The sequence below is a fragment of the Podarcis bocagei genome (assembly GCF_964188305.1).
Source record: "Podarcis bocagei genome assembly, chromosome: W".
Classification (NCBI taxonomy): Eukaryota; Metazoa; Chordata; class Lepidosauria; order Squamata; family Lacertidae; genus Podarcis; species Podarcis bocagei.
The window spans coordinates 51,739,825-51,763,152 of NC_138131.1; the positions used below are offsets into that span (position 1 = coordinate 51,739,825).

Here is a 23,328-nt window from a genome sequence, read left to right on the forward strand (position 1 = left end):
TTGCAGCAACTGAGTGGAACTGGTCATATGAAATCTGGAGTAGGCTGAAGGAAGGGCAGGATGAAATCAAGAGGAAGGATGGAATAGGGTGGTATGCTTGGACCAAAATAATATGAAATGAAAGTTTAAAAGACTAGGTGACTGAAAGACAATGGGATGGGATACAGATGAAAGCCAAGGATGTAGGGAACAAAGAGTAAGAAGGAGTAGTGTGGAGAAAAACAAATACACTTTTCTCACTCCGAAAATGAACCTTTTCCTTAAAGACATATTCCCAGTAATTATATTCTCAACATACTTTGCAACGAGTTGTGTGTGTGTGTGTGTGTGTGTGTGTGTGTGTGTGTGTGTGTGTTTATGAGAGAGAGAGAGAGAGAGAGAGAGAGAGAGAGAGAGAGAGAGAGAGAGAGAGAGAGAGAGAGACTTACATGGGCTCATCAATCACAATCTGTGTTGGCTGTTCCATGAAAGAGAGGAGATTGTAGAGCAAGAATACCTGAGAAACAATTTCACTGATGACCAGGTCTCCTGGCAGGTAAAACTCATGAGGAATAGGGAGGGGATCGCTACGTATGCTGCAATTCATGGAATATGCCTGGCAAACACTATGACACAGCAGCACAAGCAGTAACAGCACAACCAGCAGGATCCTTCTGTGGAAAGGGTCTTCCCACGAAAAGCAGCTTCCCATGTTTCCCTCTGCAGAATTGCATGTGGCTTTGATCAGGACTGATTTCAGCAGGAGCTAGCTTTCATGAAAATAATCTGGATCAAATCATTTTTCTGTTGACTTTATTCTTTGGTGGTGAGTGCGTAATTACTTTTTAAAAAGGGGAAATACCTCATATACTGCTAAAGTTATCAATGTCCTGATGTGAAAGCAGGCAGAAAGGGTGAAACTCTGCAAATCAGTTTGTGCAAAGGAACAGAAATAATGCCAAAACAGGATTTCAAATAAAATCTGGGAAGTGGAAGATACAGCAGCCAAAGAGAAATGCATCAAGATATGAAGCGGGAATGATGATTAACGAATGATACAGACTCTTGCCTATCTCTTGTTCTAAAAAATATGAGGCTTTTGTAACTTCTTTCAGAAACTGATGGTTGATGTGCTAAAGATCCCTGGAAGCACTTTTTGTTGTCAGTCGGATGGAAACCAGCAATTCTGGTAATGATAGGGGTGACTACCTATTCCCCAGGGTGCCCCTTGTTTTTGAAGTTGCATTCTTTTTGAACCTGTGAGGACTCCACCCACTTCGCCTCCCTGGAGTCCTACAACTTATATTTTCTCTTTTGAAGAGTAGTTAGGAATATGTGACATGTAGCTCAGTAGGTCCAAGCTGCCTCTGCTCAAGTTACAGTAAATTTAACTACACATCCCTGATATTAGGCATTGCCCAACAAGTCTTCATTTTTGCTATAATGTGAAAGCCCAGATTTTAAGGTAGAATCACAATCTGGGGAAATTTGAGGTTCAGTTCAATGGGGAAATTTGAGGCCCAGTTTCATCATGATGATGGGAACATCTCCTTTAACAGATCTGTTCTAATATTGTTTGCCTATAATATCTTATGGTCAAAAGAATTCATTTATGCAGTATTAGTAATATGAATGATGTAATAAAAATGGGGGTCAAAAGGTCTGGGGCCCAAGCATCTTCGAATCTATATTTTGACCATATGCAGGTGTCTGGAAAGGGCTGTATAAATGGGATTTTCAAAACCCATTAAAAATTATCTTCAGGACCTACAAAACTCAATATAGTGACAAGTGATGGCTCTATTAGTTTTTCAGTCTAGATTCCTTCTCAACTTTGCTACTCCAAAGCCCCTGGGAGGTCATAGGAGAGCCTGCATATGCTGAGGGAACAAGAAAACTCTTTCTCTGCAGCCATCTGTGGAGACACCATCATCCAGCCTGGACACCGAGATCCACCTCCAAAAGCCTTCTGATGGGTCCCTGACTGCAAGAATTGAGGTTACAGGGAACCAGGCCTTCTTGGCAGTGGTGCCCTCTCTGTGGAACGCCCTCCCATTGGATGTCAACGAGATCAACAACTATTTGACTTTTAGAAGACATTTGAAGGCTGCCATGTTCAGGGAAGTTTTTTATGGTTGATGTTTCATTGTATTTTAAAAAATTTCATGGGAGCTGCCCAGTATGGCTGGGGCAACCTAGTCAGATGGAAGGCATATATGATGATCGTGATGATGATGATGATGATGATGATGATGATGATGATGATGATGATGAAACAAGGAAGCCATCCAGACTGGTGTTTTATTGTAGGGGTATTTTGTAACACGTTCTGTAATAGTGCATTATTTGTATCTCTATTCTGCTTCAGTGTGTTCTGGGATACTTTGCCTGTGCAACCAAATTATTGCAGTAGCGCAATCAAAATAGGACACAAATATACCAAAACATTTATGGAATAATAGGTTGCAGGAAATTATGTGATATGCACTGATTGGAAGTGAAGCTATGACCACCTGAAATATTTTGTGGACATGATGAGCATAAATCATCAAGATGTCTGGGTGGGCCAAGAAATATGAATACAACAGAGAGGAAAAGAGACGAGACACAAATTTATCAAAGATCATGATACTTCTCAATTTAAGGTCAGTGAAGGATATGCCCAATATTTATTTTCTTCCCCTTATTAGGCTTTCCTTGTTGTTCAGGTCAGACCTCAGCACAATGATGTAGCATTTAGGGAAAAAGATGCAACCCAGTAACCCAGCACTGGAGGACAAGATGGAGAAGACCTCCACGGCTACCATATATTTCCCTTTCGTGCTCAGGTAGGTTGGAACAAAGGTCAGCCAAACACTGCAGAAAACCAACATGCTAAACGTGATGAATTTGGCCTCGTTAAAACTGTCAGGTAACTTTCTGGCCAGGAAAGCCACAAGGAAACTCACAACAGCCAGAAAACCCATATAGCCCAAAGCACAATAGAACATGGCAGCTGAACCCTCATTGCATTCCAGGATGATCTCACTCTTCAGTGACTGCATGTCTGTATCTGGGAATGGAGGGGAAGCACTTAGCCAAAGGGTGCAAATGCCAGCTTGAAGGAAAGAGCAGGAAAAGACCACGCAATTGGCCAGCCCCTTCCCCACCCATCTCCTCATTCTGGATCCGGGCTTGGTTGCCATGAATGCTAGAACCACGGTGATGGTTTTGGCCAGAATACTGGAAAGGGCCACCGAGAAGACGATGCTGAAAGTCATTTGTCGGAAGAGGCAGGTCCCTTTTCCAGGCTGACCAATGAAGAGCAAGGAGCAGAGGAAGCAGAGAAGGAGGGAGAGGAGGAGGAGGTAGGTGAGGCTGCGGTTGTTGGCTTTGACGATGGGCGTGTCCTTGTGCTTCACAAAAGTCGCCAGCACGAAGGTGGTGATCAGGGAGAAAGCCAGAGCGGAGACAGCTAAGCTGAGCCCTAACTTTTCTTGGTAGGAGAGGTAGCTCAGCCCCCTTGGAATACACCCTGTTTGGGCCTGGTTTGGGTACCGTATTTTTCGCACCATAGGGCGCACCGGACCATAGGGCGCACCCAGTTTTTAGGGGGGGAATTCAAGAAAAAAATTCTTTTTCCCCCCCCGCAGCCCCAAAGAGCAGCGTACAGGCTGCACACAACCTCTCCCTGCCGGAGGGGTTGCGTGCAGCTATGGATCAAGCCAAGGCAAGTAGCGGGATGGATCCCGCTCGCTGTTTTGGCTTCCCCTTTAGCCCCGTGCAGCCTCTCCTTGGCGGAGGGGCTGCACAGGGCTTTCCTGGCTTTACTGGGAGGTGGGGGGATTCCCTCACCTCTCCCCAAAGCCCGCAGAAGCCGTGCAAACCCTTTAAAGAGATCACGGCTTCTCCTGGCTTTCCTGGGAGGCGGGGGATTCCCCCACCTTCCGCAAAACCGGCAGAAGCCACGCGCCTTTTAAAAGGGCTGCACGGCTTCTCCTGGCTTTCCTGGGAGGCGGGGGATTCCCCCGCCTCCCGCAAAACCAGGCTCCCCCCCCCAGCCTTCTAACCAAGTCGGGGGACAGCGGCAAAGGCGCGCTGCACCCCTGCCGCTGTCCCCCGAGTTTGCGGGGCTGGCAATGGGGAGGAGCAGGCTTCTCCCCCCGCCAGCCTTCTAGACAAGTCGGGGGACAGCGGCAAAGGCGCGCTGCGCCCCTGCCGCTGTCTCCCGAGTTTGCGGGGCTGGCGACGGGGAGGAGCAGGCTTCTCCCCCCGCCAGCCTTCTAGCCAAGTCGGGGGACAGCGGCAAAGGCGCGCTGCGCCCCTGCCGCTGTCCCCCGAGTTTGCGGGGCTGGCGACGGGGAGGAGCAGGCTTCTCCCCCCGCCAGCCTTCTAGACAAGTCGGGGGACAGCGGCAAAGGCGCGCTGCGCCCCTGCCGCTGTCTCCCGAGTTTGCGGGGCTGGCGACGGGGAGGAGCAGGCTTCTCCCCCCGCCAGCCTTCTAGCCAAGTCGGGGGACAGCGGCAAAGGCACGCTGTGCCCCTGCCGCTGTCCCCCGAGTTTGCGGGGCTGGCGACGGGGAGGAGCAGGCTTCTCCCCCCGCCAGCCTTCTAGACAAGTCGGGGGACAGCGGCAAAGGCGCGCTGCGCCCCTGCCGCTGTCTCCCGAGTTTGCGGGGCTGGCGACGGGGAGGAGCAGGCTTCTCCCCCCGCCAGCCTTCTAGCCAAGTCGGGAGACAGCGGCAAAGGCGCGCTGCGCCCCTGCCGCTGTCCCCCGAGTTTGCGGGGCTGGCGACGGGGAGGAGCAGGCTTCTCCCCCCGCCAGCCTTCTAGACAAGTCGGGGGACAGCGGCAAAGGCGCGCTGCGCCCCTGCCGCTGTCTCCCGAGTTTGCGGGGCTGGCGACGGGGAGGAGCAGGCTTCTCCCCCCGCCAGCCTTCTAGCCAAGTCGGGGGACAGCGGCAAAGGCACGCTGCGCCCCTGCCGCTGTCCCCCGAGTTTGCGGGGCTGGCGACGGGGAGGAGCAGGCTTCTCCCCCCGCCAGCCTTCTAGCCAAGTCGGGGGACAGCGGCAAAGGCGCGCTGCGCCCCTGCCGCTGTCCCCCGAGTTTGCGGGGCTGGCGACGGGTAGGAGCAGGCTTCTCCCCCCGCCAGCCTTCTAGACAAGTCGGGGGACAGCGGCAAAGGCGCGCTGCGCCCCTGCCGCTGTCTCCCGAGTTTGCGGGGCTGGCGACGGGGAGGAGCAGGTTTCTCCCCCCGCCAGCCTTCTAGCCAAGTCGGGGGACAGCGGGAATGGTGCGCTGCACCTCTCCCGCTGTCTCCCGAGTTTGCGGGGCTGGCGAGGGGGAGGAGCAGGCTCCCCCCCCGCCAGCCTTCTAACCAAGTCGGGGGACAGCGGGAAGGGCGCACTGCGCCTCTCCCGCTGTCCCCCGAGCTTGTGGGGCTGGCGGTGGGGCTCTCCTGAAGCCTGGAGAGCGAGAGGGGTCGGTGCGCACCGACCCCTCTCGCTCTCCAGGCTTCAGCGAAAGCCTGCATTCGCACCATAGGACGCACACACATTTCCCCTTCATTTTTGGAGGGGAAAAAGTGCGTCCTATAGTGCGAAAAATACGGTAGTTTTCTTCTGCGCACTTGACACAGGCATCCATATCTGGAGGGTGGAGGGGGAGAAGATGGAACAATTAAAAACGTCAAGATAATGACCTACAGCTACCTGAAAGAATCAGTTACGGCAGGCAGTGAAATTCCTCTCCTCCCTCTCCCTTTCCCCTTTCTTTTGCTTTCTGTTATGTATTGGGTGTAACACATTTTATGTTAGAAGGCGCGTTCTAACCAATCGTATAAGCGTTGGTAGACGAACGGTCTAATGGCATATAAACGCATGCACTTTCAACTGTCAACTGTCAACAGTCAGTTCATGCTCAGCACTATTATTGTGTTGTCCAGTCAGTTCGGTTCTTGTGTTCCTATGAGTGAGCTGTTGTCATTGACAAATGTTAAATAAACGTAGTTGAGGAACTTATACTGCCTTGGGCTTCTGACTTTTCCCAAACATTTAACACTTTCTTTGGGTTTCCTTTCCTTTCCTTTGTTGTTGGGGGATTGTGCACACATGGGGGGCAAATAGTTGGTGGGAGGACCCTGAGTGAGAGGCAGGGAAGGGAAAACCTCTCAGGGTGAGGGACTGGGAAAACCAAAGCTTCCAGGTGAGAGCTAGAAGGGCCCCCACTTCCTGAGTGAGACCAGAGTCAAGAGCAGCTTCGGAGGGAGGACTCGGCATTCTATCTCTAGCTCTGTTTTTATGTAGAGCGGCTTCTTTTGACTTGTTGTATTGTGAAAAAGCCTTGATAAAATCTTATTTTAAAAAGAAATGAAAGTGCTTTTTGTGTTCATGCCGTTCTTTGACCAACCAAAGGACACTCGTGATTTCACTGAGAAAGTCTGGATGATGCTGAACTGGTCTACTAGATAGTTTTTCCATGAAATAGTAAATTCTGCTCTCGTTGAAAACCATGAATGCACTAGGCTGTTGTCTTATTCCAATACTCTATTATGATTATGATTTTGTTGTGACTGTTCCTGTTGTTGTTGAAAGTTTCCATAAATTTAACTTTATTCCAAAGGGGAAAGGAAAGTTTGGTGAAATTTCTGTGAGTGTTGTGCAGGACTTTTGTTGCACATATTAATTTTTCTGGTTGCCGGTGTTTTTAGATGTGCTTTCCTTTATTCTACAACCCTTCCCACATACCATGATTCCTGAATACCCATGATACCCTCAGCTGAGCTTTATTTGAGATACCCCATGATTCACCTGGCAGCTGTTCATTTGATTGAAATATTTTTACTTCCAAAGAAACCAGAAATACATTTCTTAAGGTAAAAGGAAGAACTTGTTTTTAGCATACAGCCTGTTAACATTTTCAAGCACTTAGTATTCAAACTTCAATTAAAGCCGGGAGAAGATGTCATGACAAAAGATCTTTTCAAATAAGGAATTGAGAGCAACCAGGGAGACTGAAGGAAATGGTATAAATATTTAATGGGCTTAAAAGAAGACCTACACACCCCAGACCCATGACCATGGAAGGTGGGAACTAGCATCATAATTTCTCTTCCTGGATTTTCCCATGATTTATTGGGGTAAACAATACTTGCCAAGTATAATTTGTTAAATGTGTTCATGTTGAGTAGCGTCACCTATTTTTCTAGGAAAAAAGTATTGCTCCTACCCTTCTGGTTAGAGATAGTCCCTTCTGGACATGGAACACAATCATAGCAGCAGAATTTCTCTCCCTCCTTCTTTTTCCTGCTGTAGCCAGGATAGCAGTTGTCATTGCATAGAGAAACAGGCAGCATCTGCACCAAAACAAGAAAGGAAGATTAGCAAGAGCATATTATCCATCATTCGAATGTCGCATGATTAGCATTATGTGCTGAGAATAGTGAGCATGGAGCAGTCAGCTGTCCCAGCTTTCCTCCACATGTTGAGGGCTGGATATCTGTAGCAGGGAGTGTCCTCTACATTTATCCATTTTCAGAACAGTTTTAGGACCCTGCATTCAGAGTTCAGCACCCGGAGGGAGACAGGGATGGATCTGATGGAGAGGCTACAGTCAACAGCTCGCCCTGTCAAATCTCTCCACTTGTGTGAGGAGCGAACGCCTGAAGAGGGCTGGCCTACCCTAAGAATGAAAGATAGTGGCATGCTGAGTCCCAAGGATGTGGGATCCTAGCTGGGTTCAGAAGGAAGCCTGGGCTGATCTGAATAAAGCATTGCAGAAAGGTTTATGGAGGCGAATCATATTCTCTGCCTCTTTCCAATGTCGTAGCTCAGCTGCCACCTGTGCACTGAACAAATGCCACCCCAGAGTGAGATGTGAAAGACTGCCATCCTCTCTCCATCACATTATTCTCCAGTATTCGTGCCGTTGTCTTCATAGCTGGTTAAGGAGCCAATGGCCTACAGATAGCAGATGCTCATGGAGCCTGGCAGCTGTGAGCCCAGAACCATGAGAGACAGCCAGGAAGTCATGGGCCCTCACATCATCTGGGCTTTGGACAGATATAGCCTTTCTGACCACCCCTCAGCATCCCTGAACAGAATCCCTTGGTGGCTCTGTGGGGCTCAGATACTTTGGCACCCAGAGGCCCCTTGATCTGATGGAGATGGTGCAGAGGACAAATCCTACCTGCCAAAGCAACCAGTCCATGTTTTGCATCTATACTAGGGGAAATTGAGGAAAGGGGTAGGGTTTTCTTTTTTTAACGATAATAAAAATATTTTTGGTAACAGGGAAATATTCCTCAATTGAACCATGTTGCTTCTGTCCAGAGAGAGTTTAAATAGAACAAATGCATCTGAATTGATAAGGCCCAAAGCTTAGCAAATATCTTTTTTATTGACACCTGTCAGGGGTTCAGGAGCAGAGGCGAGGGCAAGGGAGGAAACAGAGAGCGAGGGGGAGGAGTCCGAAGAAAAGATGAGTGACGACGACGACCCAAGATCTCCGAGTCTGTCCAGTGAATCAGAAGATTCACAGAAAGGAGCGCCAGTGGCCAGAGCAAGGGGGGAGCTTAGGGGGACACCCCAGGAAGAAGGGTCCAGAGAGGGTTCAGAGGGCAGCAGTTGGAAATCGGGGCCAGCGTCACCAACAGAGCGCAGTGGGGAGGAAAGGCGCCAGGTATCGAGCTCTGGCAGCTCGCAGCAGGGGGGAGGGCATGAGTCAGGAGTGGCCACATCTCCATCGGAGAGCGAAGAAACGGTCAAGCGGAAAGTGGAAGGTTGGGCGCGCGCGCCAAGTTCAAATGCACAGGAAGGCGGTGCAGTAAGCAGCCCGGAAAGGGAGCCAGGTCCTAAAGCCCGACGCAAGGAGACAGGAGGGTCCGGGGGGTCAGCGTCAGAAGAGTCCAGGAAGGAAGAGACCACGGGGGGCAGAGGGACCCAGAGAAGAACAGTCAGGCGGAAAAGGTGGAGTAAGGCTAGGATATTAAGTTGGTGTACAAGGGGCGGAGACTCAGACGGAGCTTCGCCGGTCTAACCCTTAAGACGTAGAGCTGCGCGCAGCAGCTTGAGAATGGAAACTGTAACTCAATAAAAGACTTTTACAAGTGACCGCTGGCTAGCGTGATCCTCTGTGAGCTAGGATCTGGAAGCAGCTCTGACAACACCTAATGAGAATTTAAGATGGGCAGATTAAGGTCGTGCTTCCGCTGTATCTTACTCACTTTGGGTTGGGTTGGGCCAGGGGGGGTATTGTTTTTGCTTGTTACTTTGGTGTTACAAACGAAGGGCAGTATAGAAATGTAACAAATAGTAATAATCATTCCTGGGGAGAAAACGCCAGGATGGGGGGCGGGGGCTTCTCTTCATGCCTCAAGTTTCATCCCAAGTCATGCTTTCCATGTCCCCCCCCCCCCCACCAGCCCTGCTCTGCGTCTCCTCGAGCTCTTCTGCTTGGCTAGAATGTGACCCTGCACCGTGATCATCCATCTTGCATGCCTCTGTGGAGAACAGAGAGAACTACTGGGATGTATCCAGAAGCCTCTGTGTTTGGAATCGCTGGAATGTAGCCTATTCAACACAGGCCAGAGTCATGCCTGCTGCTTCACCCTCTTTGGGTGCAGTCACTTCCCTCTTCCCCACCCACCACTGGCATATGATCCCTGGATGGTTTCCCCTAAGAGAATGGGGGCAAAGGACTGAAAAAGATTCTGAGCTCCTGGTTTAATTGGCTTTCTTAATAAGGAGATAGACTTCAGCATGACCATGAATGAATATGGAAAATGAATTACTAGCATCATGCCCAGAATATGGAAATATCCAGTGAATGGACATTCTCTCTGGATACCCCACACCAGAAATCAAGCAACTGAAAAAAAAAGACTATGTGGGATTTTACCAAAATTAAATCTGGAACACAATAAGGAATTTCCAATTTTTTTGAAGCCGATCTCAATACCCGTCCTTCAGGATTCAGCTCCCAGATACTGGTGCATTTTATTACACTTCCCATCCTCCTTGATTATTGGCTAACCCGCCTGATGATGATGGGAGTTGTAGTCCAACAACCTTTGGGACCCAAGGCTGATTTTCATGGCAATATCTGGTCTCACACACAGCTATGTCTCACCTGATTAAAGCTTTTATGCCACGCAATCTGATCATCATGAATGGTTAACTCCTTGTCAAAAGGAGCCTGAGGATTCAATTTTCCAACTTTGGCTCTAATCACTGAACCATTGGGGTAAATCCTCCAGTTTGTTACATCAAAACCTACAACTAATTCTGCATTTTCACTGAAGTGCACACTATCTCCAGCACTGTTATTGAAAACGATGCTCTGTAGAAAACGATGGACCTGGATTGAAGGATAACACAAAAAAGGACAACCATTTCACAAAGGGACATATGTTGCTGCACTAGAACTTCTATAAGCCGCAATTGATTGAGTTGCAATTCAGCAACACATGGAGAGCTGGGCCTTCCCCACACCTGGCACAGGCGGGGGCTTCGTCCATCGGACAGTCATGTCCTACTCTTGAATTGTTCATGATATGGGATCATTTGATTTTTCTTTTCCTTTCCCTGCCTCCATATGGGTGGGAGATTATGAATTACAAACAATTCACTAGACTGCCATTGCTTATCCAAGTGGATTTGCAAAAAGAAACCAAAAGAAAACTGCTCCCACATGCCTCATCGATAGCACCCCCAGGGTCCTACTCCCAGGTCAACTTAAAACTCAGTTTGCTACCAACTTTGTGTTCAACAAGCTTTCTATAGATTTGTGAGACCATGCCTCTAGCACACTCTGCACCTAAGAGTATAAATTGTTCCCACATTGATCACACTGGCCTTTATAACTTGGTTTCCAATTCAGGTATCATCCCATCTTTTACAACAAGAAAAGGCTGCATGAGATCATGAAGGGAACTGGAGGGGTGATGGCTCTGGGGCTAACAGTACCGCTCTGGGTATCCACACCTTAAACATAGTTATAGTAAATCTCAATTTAAGTTTCTTTAATTTTATTACCTGCCATGGTTCCACATTCTGAAATGCCGTTTTTCGTCCTTCTTTCAATCTTCTATGCATGGATTTGAATTGGAATATAGCATTCAGACCATGTGCCACAGCATAGATAGCATTGTAGACATTGTAGCTGTGGCCAGTCATTTTCATTTCAAACAAACCTCCAGGAAGACTCTCCAGATTCTCTTCCCCAGTGCAGGTTTTATTCCCCTCTCCTTCCCACTCCTTGGACGTTGTTAGGAAACAGTCAAAAGCCTGTTCCCAGAAGTCTTGAATAAAGCCATCTCTTTTGAACCATGAAGGTCTTACCATCTGAAGGAACTTTTGGAAACCCTCAGGCTGATTTGAGTGAACTGTGAAAGATATGGTACCATGGAAGGTTTGTAAATCCCAGTTCTTTTGAATAGAGAATGATGCAAAATCCCAGTGAGATGTAACAATCCAGACTTTTCCAAGAGGTGGCAATTCTATGAATGGTGCAACAAAGAACAGCACTCTCAAAGCCTGAAAAGATGGAGGTTCTCCATATACAAAAAACACATTGGCTTTCTCCCTGAAGACAATTGAATAGAATTCTACACGTTGTAAAACATATTTTATCATCTCATCCACATAATTCCATTTTGGTATTCTCATGATGAAGGCATAACATATGCCGTTTTCATCAAGCATTGGGGCCATTGTCTGCAAAAACTGGTCCCCTTTGTCATCATCCACAGCACCAAGCCCAATCCATGTCCATCCAAAATGTTTGAGTAACTGCACAACCCCGATGTGCTGTTGGGCTTCATTTGGGACCATCTGGTACAAAAAGGGGTATAAAGTGTTGGCATGTTGTATTGGCAAAAATGATCCGTAAGTGAGCTGAAATAAAATGCATAAATATTACTCAAAAGAGTATGTTCAATGATTCTATTCCAGTAGACTTGTATGCCATTTTATCTGTGGAATATCAGAATAACACCATCTGCAAGTAATTGCATTGTTCGGTTTAAGTACTCTTACTCCCAATACTAGTCCTTACTTCTGGGACTGTAGAAAAGGGGGTCTCTGCTATGTGGTAGTCATGAAAATATTCGAAGTATTTTAATGTGTTGCTTCAGGCGGTCATATGCTGCCATCATCTGTAACAGAAGATCTACAGGAATCCAGAATCATGTCAAAGGGGTGGATCCAGGCAACAAAAAAAGAAAAGGGGGCTTTTTGTGCGCATTCTGTAAACCTGTTGTTTAATGCCAATGGAGGACACAGTGTATTTACAAATCATCACCTAAATATGCCAGGTAGACCACAGACAGCTGGTACACATTTGGGCTCATACAAGTAAGGTGTCAGATTGCTTTGTGTGCAAACATGCAAGCTTGATCCCAGCTCCCTCTTCTCACTTTTAACACATTTTGTCACCATCCCGATCTGCCACCCTCAGTCTTCAGGGGGAATCAGGGGTGAAAGCAGGACTTTCAGATTGCGAGAGAGGCTATGAGGGAGATCAGGAGAGTCCTATATGTTAAAAGGCACTTCAGGTGGCCTTGGGACAGGACTGGTTCCTCCAGATTCTCGGTGCTTCTGATCTCCTCTACAGGCCCCACATCTTCCCTCTGACGATGTCGCCCCATTGTCTATGTCAGACAATGTTCACAGCATACAGCTCCCAACTAGAGATCAAAGTCATGGATGAAAAGGTTGAACAGGATCCAGGAAAGAACAAAGCCCTGCTTAAAACTTGTTGATCCGCACAGTTTGCCAATGAACTGTCGATAAACCTGATAGCAGTATCATTAAACCTGCATTTATCCAAAGGATGACAGGAATTTTTTCTGAAATCATGATGATCCCACCATGATGTGTTCTCTCTATACTCTCAGAAACAGGCTTACCTGTGGAGTCTTGTACATTGCTGAAATGACGGCCACATTCGCAGAGATTTCGGAGATGCATCCTCCGATCAGAGCTATCACTTTCTTCTGGTTGTGACTCTGGAAGTTGGGGACAAACCTCCGCTGTGCAGAAAAGAGGCTGAGGCTGGCCTTATAGGTCATCCTGGCAGTGTAGTAGCTGTTGAGGATGTGAAATCCCAGAGAGATGTTGGATAAAATGTCGGGGTTTTCATTGATCTCTTGGACAGCAAATGCCAAGGCCAGGATGTGCTGGTAGTTCTTTGGCACCGAACTGTCATGGAAACTACAGATGTTATAGCTGTTGACAAACAACAGTAACAGAAGCAACCAAAGGACATTCATACTCTTCTTCTCTCATCTGCTTGTTTCCAAGATTGACTTGCAGTTTGAACCTCAGTTGAGTCATTCCCTTTGCCAATCAACTGAGTATAGAAGTAAGATTTTCTTTGCATGTTTTCATAAGTTACATAAAATATTTTGTTTAGTTTTAATCTTATTTCTTCTGGATCAGTATGTTTATTCATTATTAGTTATTAAATGTATAACCTGCCTTTTCTCCCTGAGTCTTATATACCTAACCTTTCTCCCAGTTTCTTTCATTATTCATCTTGCTAATCAGCCACATGATTACAATTTTCATCCTTTTACTGGCATTTCCCAAAATCACTTTAATTCCTATTTATTCTATTTATTATTGTTTTAACTCATTGCACCATTAACTTAGCACAATTTTCCCTTAAATTCGTGCATAGAGAGAACCTATGTGATTCCTCTATCCTAACTTTTCTCATGTCACTATGGGCACACACTTTCCCAGGTCCCCCCCCATTTGATCATTATTTCCTTCCTCAGTTCCAGTTTAGGACTGTGTTTCAGGGATGATGTGTTTCCTAGTATTTTAAAAGGAAACTCTAAGAAGAGAAGTAATATAGAATCAGACCCTTTTGCCAACTCTCTGCTGACAATCTCGTTACTTCATTCTATACAGAGGGGTCCAGACTATATTTCCAAATGCATCTAGCCAAGACATTTTCTCATCATATTTGCTTGCTGGTTCATCTCCAATGTACTTAAAGCAATAAAATATTTGACAGTGGGAGGGAATAACTAGCTTTAATATCACCCAGATTTAGTCATGCTTCCTCACTCCTGTAGCTATTCTGTGCAAGGCTGGTGGAAGTGCTCTTGTGAGACTCGGCCACATTGAGATTCGTTGTGTGGCAGAGACTATCACAGGCAATGGGTAGCAAAGCAAAAATGCTTTATTCTTATGCAAGAATGGTGGCTCATCCATCTCATGGCGCAGACAAGAGACTACGGGGGCTGCAGGTTACACATATGGTTTTATACTGTCACATATGCAGCTTGATGACCTGTTTGCTCCCAGCTTGACTCACCTTTATGTAGTGGCTAACCATAACCTTTGATAAGCCGCCTTCATTATGCATTTTGGGGAGATTTCCACTGCCCCTTTGTTCCCTCTATTATTTCTGGTTTTGCTCATTTCTCTTGAGCAGAGTGCCTCAATTTCCCAGCCCAATCACCAACCTAATTCCAATACAGTGCACAACTTCCATACATTTCAAGAACACTTTTGAGAGCTTTCTGCCACCAATATGCTGTAGGTGCCACTTTTCTCACTCCAGATATGAACAAACACAATTGTTCCTTAAATATAAGTTCTCAGCAACTATACTTGGAACTTATTAAATAAGCAGCATGAGTGAGAGGGAGAGATGGTGCCTTACATGGGCTCATTAATCACAATCTGTGTCGGCTGTTTCAGGAAAGAGAGGAGATTATGGAGGAAGAAGACCTGAGAAACAATCTCTCCAATGACCAGGTCTCCAGGATGGTAAAATTCATGAGGGATCGGGAGGGGATCATCTTGTATGCTACAATTAATGGAATGTTTCTGGCCCACAACATGACACAGCAATACAAGCAGAAGCACTGCAACCAGCATGATTCTGTTGGAAGAACAGAGCCATGAAACGCAGCCTCCCATCTTCGCCTCTGCAGCATCACATACCACGTTCATCAGGATTGACCTCAACAACATCTAAAATAATTCTTTTTGTTTTAAAAATCCTCATACAAAGCAACGGTTATCACAGCACTAGTGTATAAAGAGGGGGAAATGGTGCAACCTTGCAAATCAGTTTGTCCAAAAGAAAGGGAGGTCAGTTAGGATGAAGCAGTTAGCTTGGATATGTGTGTTAATTAAGAGCCATAGAATGAGGTCCAATTTTCCAGTGGCCAAAGACGAATGCCCTAACAAACAGAGGGGAAATGATCATAACAGGAATGATACAGAGTCCTGCCTAGACCCAAATCTAGTTCTAAATAATGTGAGATCTTTATAACTTCAAATGGTTATTGTTGATGTAGCAGAAGAACTCTGGAAGTACTTTGTGTTTTTCAGAGCAAAGACCAGCAATTCTGCTAATGATGGGGAGGATTATCTGTTCTCCAGGGTGTTCCTTGCTTTGGAAATTGCATCATGCATGATGAACCTGTGAGGAGTCATCCTCCCAACTTGGAATCCTATGAATCTTATTATCTCTTTTGAAGAGTAATTAGCAGGAGGTGGCACTTAGCTCAGTAGGTCCAAACTTCACCTGCCCAGAACTAGAGGAAATTCATCTGCACATCCCTGATATTGGCCATAACCCAGCAAGCCTTCATTTCCCCCCAAAATGTGAAGGCCTAGAGCTAAAGGTACAATCACAGCCTAGGGAAATTCAAGGTTCAGATGCATCGTGATTATGGGCTCATCTCTTTAAGTTGTTTGCCCCATTCATTGTTATTTGTGTATTGTGTTATTATCAAAAGTATTTGCTTATGCAGTATTATCAACATGAATGTCATGACATAAGAACATAAAACTGTCAAATGATTAGAATTATGTGTTGAGGAGAGTATGCAAGGGCCATTTGGGTCCATGGGCATTTGTCACACCCGAGTCACTTGTTCCAGGTTTCCTCCACATATTCTGGGTTGGATACCTGTAAGAGGGAGCCTTCTCTACTTCTGTCACATTTCAGTACAGCTTAGAGCACTTCATTCAGACCCCAAAATCTGGAGGGAGACACAGGTGGCCCAAAAGATCAAAATGCAGAGGATGGAGCCACCAGCTCCCCCCGTCAGATCACTCCTGTTGTGTGAGGAATGAGCACCTGAAATAAGCTAGCCTAGTCCTAAGCGTGAAAAAGGTGTAGAACTTGGGGATTCTAGCCTAGTTCAGAAGGAAGCCTTGAAGAAAATGTTCATGGTTTGAAGAAATGTTTCTGGAAGCCAATCCTTTGCTGAAGTCATCTCCTTCTCTGCCTCCTCTTCCCAAGGTTGCAGCTCAGCTGCTACTTCTGCACTGAACTGATCAAGGAACAAGAAAGGAAGGTGACATTCCCTCTTGCTCTCAGAATGAAACATGAGGGGCTGGGATCTCCAACTTTTCCATCTCCAGTATGCTTCCCTGCAACCCCTTAACATCTGCAGGCTGAGGAGCCACTGAGATATAAATGAGTGACACTGTTCTATAATATGACCCACTTTGGTCAAAGTGTAAATAGTTGATAAATGTCCTGCTTGCAATAAATTCAAATTAAGAGAACAAATATGGATTGTGTTTGCCTTTTGCTGCTCTTACCAGGCATGTTAGTTTCTCAGCCAATGCTACTGACCATACTCTGTTATACCAAGAATCACTGTTTGGCCCATCACTGGTTTTCCAACATGTGGCTATCTCCATATGAGCAGCAGTCAATAGTAAGGCTAAGAGGTCATCTTTAGGGAAATCATCAGCAGACAGGATCCGAAGCCCAAGTAGTGCTAGTGTAGGGGATATTTCAATTGTTTTGCTGTATATCAATCTTATTTCTTTGACAACAGCATTCCAGAAGGGTTTGATGATGCCACAACACCACCACATATGGAAATATGAACCCTTGACTGCGCTTCCCCTCCAATAATTGGGATTGACATCCTTACATATTCAGGATAGCCTCACCGGTGTATAATGCTATCTATGCAGAAGTTTTAATGAGGCTTCCCTTATTTTTACAAATCTAGGTCCATTTCCATGGCATTTTTGTGTACAACATTCTAGTGTTCCTAGAGCTTTATAAATTGAGGAAGCTATGCCCTTGGAGAGTGGAGAGAAGTTAACAAAGATGTGCTCTATTGCAGTTAGTTTCCTGTTTGATTGAGTGGAAATGTCTGGGTTTAACAGAAATCTTAACAGCTGGCTAAAATGGTACCATGACCATTTTAGGTTTTGTATGGCAGCTATGAATTCTTCTTTTTGTAGGGGGATACTGTTTGCATGAAGACAGGAGTGCCTGGCGTGGTCTGGTCCATGGGGTCAAGAAGAGTCAGACACGACTAAACGACTAAACAACAACACTGTTTGCATAGAAATCTTTTAATCTATGAAGACGCACTTGTTCCCAGTCACATTGCCCTGCTTCTTTAATTGATGAGTGAAAGAGAAGAGGGATAAGGGGAGATATTGGGGAAACTAGTTTTTAAAACTTTGATTTCCACACATTTAGAGTGGTGTGGAAAAATTGTTCACTTTTTGTATGGGTTTTAGTGAATGAGGAGGGTAGAAAGGGATATGCTCTATGTACATGATCTGAAAAACTTGTTTTACGCATTTCTTTTTTTTAAATTTCTGCTCCTTTTATCTCCAAATTGTTTCCAATGGAGATGGCTAGTGGTTCAACTGAGAGGGCTAACAAGAGGGGTGACAGAGGGCATCTCTTTCACACCCCTCTTGCAACAGAGAAAGCTTTAGAATCTATACCATTTACCCTAACCTGAGCATATGAGTTTTTGTATAGTTTCACAATAGAATTCATAAAATGTTGTCCCATATTCATTTTTGACAAGAACCCTATTAGGAACTGCCAGTTGAGTCTATCAAAGGCTTTACACACATCTTGTGATATGACTGCTAGTGGTAAATTTTGGCTTTTGCTATGATGGATAGCATGATCCCCTTCAAAAGAGAGGATTATAATTAATAAACATTTGATAAAAGAAAACAATTCCACTCATCATATTCTCATGTGTGACGCCATCTCACAGGCCAAGACACCAGGGAGGTGATTATCTTCCCAACCATTTTTAAATAATATGTTATCTTCTTGTCATTCAATGGATAGCCTTGCAAGATCAACCATAAGAAAAACCAGATGTTTAAAAACGCAAACATGTAGGTCATTGCTGGGGATCTCAGGACAGGCAGGGCATATTTCAGGTTACCTTCAAAGAACACCTATGATAATATAGTCCTCCACTTCCATATTTCAAAGTGTGAAAAACTGGATTCCATAACATGGGCAGAAGGAAATAAATCTGCTTCACTGCAATATCTGTTTGTGAGCTTTCAGGGTAAAGATTTTACAGCGCATGTCCTGTTGTCAATGATTCTGTCTGATTTAGTACCATAGGATCCCCCCAAAGCATATGTGAAATTGTCTATTTACAAACTTTAAGGTTCCATTCATTTTCACCCTCAAGCTGTACAGCTGCCTCTGAGTCTTTTTAAAAGAAAACCACCTTGAGTTCAACTTCTTCCCTTTCTCAGCGAGAGGAGAAAGTGAGGATTCAGACAGAAGATGCTGTGGAAAGAACAGGCTGAGGTCCACAGGATCATGCTGCCAGTCCTCCTCTCCCTTCTGCTGCTGCCTTACTCTGTATGCCAAACCCATTCCATTAATTGCAGTATATCTGACGATCTTCTTCCTATACCTCATCAATTTTATCAGCCAGGAGACTTTGTAATCGGAGAGATTGCTTCCCAGGTGTTTGTCTTTCACCGCAGTCCCTCTTTCATGGAACGGCCCACCCAGACACTGATTGGCAAACCAGTGTAAGGAAGACTCTTTCCCTTTCAGTATTATGACAAGTTCAGATCATTCAGCAGAGCAACAGCAGAGGAAGGTGGAATTCCAGCAGTCATGGGAGCTTGCTCATAGCTATGCTCAGGAAAAGCAGGGTTCTCCAGTGAAGGGGGTTGCTAACAGGGAAAGCATTCATGAATACAGACGGTTCTAACTCAAGGTGCAATTGAGGGCATGGAGGGAAGTGGAGCCAACACATTTGCTCCTGCTAGTGCCCTCGTAAGCTCCAAAAGGAGCACATGCACCCATTTCTTATTCTGTTTTTGTTTTAAGTTCTGCCATAATCATCCATGTAAGCCATGAAAGGAGAAATCCTTTTTGCTTGTTTGATTAAATAGCCAGTAACTCTCTTTACAATTACCTGAGAAATAAATGCCGGCACTATTTTCTTTGGTTAATAGTCAACCATTCCCATTGCAGTTCTGTGCCAAAGAACTACCAGCATATTCTGGCCTTGGTTTTTGCCATCAAAGAGATTAATGAGAACCCCCAAATCCTTCCAAATATATCCTTGGGATTCCACATTCTCAACAGCTACTATGTAGCAAGAATGACTTATAAGGCCACCTTGAACCTGTTTACCAGGCAGTATAGGCTTGTTCCCAACTTCCAGTGTGATGCCCGGAGCAACCTCATTGCTCTCATTGGGGCGCTGGCTTCTGAAACTTCTGCCAATGTGGCCACCATTTCTGCCATCTACAAGATGCCACAGGTGAGATCCAAGCATGGAGATATGGACATTTTAGAAGGATGACTGATATTGTAATGCTCTATAGTCCATGTGATGAATTGTTATATATTTCTTTTCAGCTTACCTATGGGTCAATTTCCCCAGTGCAGGACGACAAAGTCCTGTTCTCTTCCTTGTATAAGATGGTTCCACATGAAGCCCATCAGTACAGGGGGGTTGTCCGATTACTTCGCCATTTCGTATGGACATGGATTGGGCTTGTTGCTGTGGATGATGACAATGGGGATCAGTTTTTGCAAACAATGGAGTCAATGTTATCCCAAAGCGGCATCTGTTGTGCCTTCACATTTAGAACAGCAAAGAGGACTTATATGGAAGAGTTGATAGACATGGTTTTAAAACAGCTGGACAAATATCAAGTTTTAATGGATGGAAAAACCAATGCATGTGTTGTATATGGAGAAAATCCCTCCCTCCAAGTTTTAAGAATGTTACTGTTTTTTGCAACAATGCATGGATTGCCACCTGTGGGTAAAGTCTGGATTGTTACATCCCAATGGGATTTCCCTTCAATATCAATTCAAAGACTTTGGGATATAGAAAGCTTTCATGGTGCCCTATCCTTCACAGTTCATTCAAAGGAGCCCCCTGGCTTCCAAACATTTGTTGGGAGCATAAAACCCTTTTGGGCAAAAGGAGACGGTTTCATTCAGAATTTCTGGGAGCAGGCATTCAGCTGCTCATTAAGAGATTCCACTGGGAATGTGGAAAGCATGGAGACCTGCACAGGCCAAGAGAAGTTGGAGAGCCTTCTTCATACTTTCTTTGAAATGCGTATGACCGGCCACAGCTACAATATCTACAATGCTGCTTATGCTGTGGCGCATGCTTTGCATGCCACGAATATGTTCACATCCAAATATGATATATTAGTAAAAGGAGAGAGGGTGGCATTTCACAATATACAGCCATGGCAGGTAATTCCACCTCTTTGCTGAGATCTAGCAACTTCTGAATGCAATTGCTCATGTGTTTCATTCAAATGGAATCTGGGTGTTTCCTTTTGGTGGTTGGGGTGGGGGTGGAGAAATGACTATATTTGCAGAAAATAATTGGAATGAACAACAACCGATTCCCCCCAGTTCCCAGGTACCTGTGGTTTTCTGAATCTATGTGCCCATTAAAAAGATAGATTCCTTCTTAGGCCCTGACTGGGGGCCACCATTATATTAGGCAACAGTTGAGTATCTACAGAAAATATTCCACATTTACAGAGTTGGCAGATCATTCCTTTAGCAGGCTAGGAAGGATGCAATACAGTCAAATAATCCACCTATAAGGGAACAGTGAGCTAAACATCTAAGGTAAAAATAATAATACCTTATCAAACAACAACAACCCAAACCCAAATGTGCTTAATTTTAAAGTAGATGCAAAGATTTAAGGGCACCCATCCCAGTGTTTCATTTTGCTTTTTGAGGGGAGTCCTATGTGCGTCTCATCAGAAGTTCATGGAATGAGACTTACTGCCATATAAACTTGACCAGGAGCTTGTAAAGAGGAGGGTGAGACTGTTTCTTTAGGATTCAGGCTGGTTTCTTGTCTGAGCTGCTTGGAGGCTCTATTGTGAACTGGTTTGTGGCTCTTGGTGTGCTTGGCTGCATGCTCTGCTAAAGCACATGATCTGAGAGGAAGCCGGGCTGCATGAAGAAGTGGGCTGGGGAAGGAGTTCTCTGCCGGCAGCAGTTCTCCTTAGCTGCTTGCAGACTCTGGGAGTTTGTGAATTTGTAACCAGGGGCATTTGTGAGGGCATTTAGCAAGAGAGTTTGAGGGGAGGCTTGTCTCACCATGTGCTTAGAACCAAGAGACATGGAGGTTGCAATGACCTGCAGTCCCTGTGCCATGTTTGCCTTCCTGCCTGAAAATGTGCAAAACTACACCTGAAGCAAGTGCAGGCTGCTTTCCTCCCTGTAAGGGAAGGTACGATAGCTTGAGGCTCACATATCCACACTTCAAGTCATCAGGCAAAATGAGGAATTCATTGATAAAACAGAGTGGACTGTCCTGGGGGTGCCCCTCGGGAGGAGAAAGGCCACCCAGTGCAGGAGGCGAATCCCTGGAAGAATGTGAGGTCATGTCAGTGTGACAAAGGTAGCATCCCAGCAGCCACGGGAGGTTGCCAATAGCTGTACTCAGGAAAAGCAGGGGTCTCCAATGTCGGGGAAGCAGAAGGTTCCCCACTTGTAGGGTGTCCTGTCTCTTGCAATAGAGTTGGCTCCTATGGTGTACAGAGGAGAAAGAGACATGGGGGGGGGGGTAGCAGGGGACCCCCTACTGACGGGGACAAAAGCAGCAGTAGAGAGAGATAACAGGAAGTCCCACAAAGTGCGCTGTCTCTTAGGTGCAAAGATGCATGACGTGACAGAGAAGTTGCCACACCTTACAAAGACAGACCGCACTCCCTTCCTTCTGATTCACGGGGGTAAAAACCAGGGGTGCAACTTGAATACACTATTAGGGGGGCAGGTAAGCCCAGCCCTACATAACTGATCACAAGATGTGGCACATGCACACCATTTGACTAGCAATGCCCATCAACTTTGAGAGGTCTGACCCCCTCAAATATTTTATTGCGGGGACTGAAGGGACCTCGGCCCCTAGGAGTTGGCCCCTATGGTACAAGCAGTACTGCCAGAGACAGCCTTCAATATATAAGAAGGAACTAGGAGACTCAGGGTAAGAAGTTGAAGGGCTTAGAGGCACAGGAGGTTTTTTCATCATTCTTTCCTGTTGAAGGTTGTGGCCCAGGAAAAGAGGGGGAAATACTGGAAATAAACCACTGGCTGGACAGGTGGTGTTATCAGGAAAGATTTGGCTTCTTGGACCTGGCCTCCACTTCCTTGAGGAAGGACATCTGGCAAGAGATTGATTGCACCTCACAGCAGTTGGCCAGAATGTGTTTGCTAAGAGTCTCATGAACTTGATGAGGAGGGCTTTAAATTAAATATTGAGGGGGAAAGAGACAATATTACAGACTGTGGGGGAATACCTAGTACTGGGGAGAATAGCTTCATCTGATACCATCTGACACCAGTCTGCTCCATCTTTAGAGAAGCATAGAACTCAGTAACTCACATTCTCACTGTGTTTCATTGTCTCTTTCACCAAAGCTCCATGGCTTTCTAAAGAACACCATGTTCAACAACAGTGTTGGAGAGAGTGTATATTTTGATACAAATCAAGAACTAATTGTAGATTTTGATGTTACCAATTGGGTTACTCTCCCTAATGGATCATTTGACAGAGTCAAAGTTGGAAGACTGGATCCTCAGGCTCCGGCAGGCAAAGAGTTAACGATTAATGATGACCAACTTGTGTGGCATAGAAGCTTTAACCAGGTGAGACAAAACTTCAACTGCAGGAATGAATAAAATGAATGGAAATAGTTCCTATTTTGCCAGTGCAGAGTTCTGCCTGATCAATTCTCCTGGGTAGCATTACGTTTGCAGACATTTGATTTCATACATTCATTCTTGAAACATGCCATCCTTTTTAACTCTTAAGAGATCACTTCTGAAATAAGCTGGATTAAATGCCACAATGTGCCAATTATTCCATGAACTGATTTGGGAAACCAAGTCAGGGACTCCTTCCTGAACCCACTTTGTCCCCTAAGAAAATGTTTCCAAGCTCAGGGCATGAGTGATGGAAATTATGCTTATCTTACTGGTCACATTTCTGGATAGGTTGTGCCTCTTTCTGTGTGCAATGACAACTGCTATCCTGGTTACAGCAGGAAAAAGAAGGAGGGAGAGAAATTTTGCTGCTATAATTGCGCTCCAT

General features: G+C 45.6%; 1 protein-coding gene across 1 annotated transcript; it reads right to left on the bottom strand.

Annotated features, from left to right (window-relative positions):
• Positions 1-2,357: 2,357 nt before the first annotated feature.
• On the bottom strand, positions 2,358-13,026 carry LOC308578195 (vomeronasal type-2 receptor 26-like; the record flags this gene model as incomplete). The annotated part of the gene is made up of 5 exons (XM_081178452.1): positions 2,358-3,503; positions 7,162-7,311; positions 10,086-10,313; positions 10,991-11,788; positions 12,865-13,026. 5 exons carry the CDS (start codon positions 13,024-13,026, stop codon positions 2,649-2,651), a joined length of 2,193 nt encoding a protein of 730 aa, XP_081034578.1. The 3' UTR covers positions 2,358-2,648.
• Positions 13,027-23,328: the final 10,302 nt, after the last annotated feature.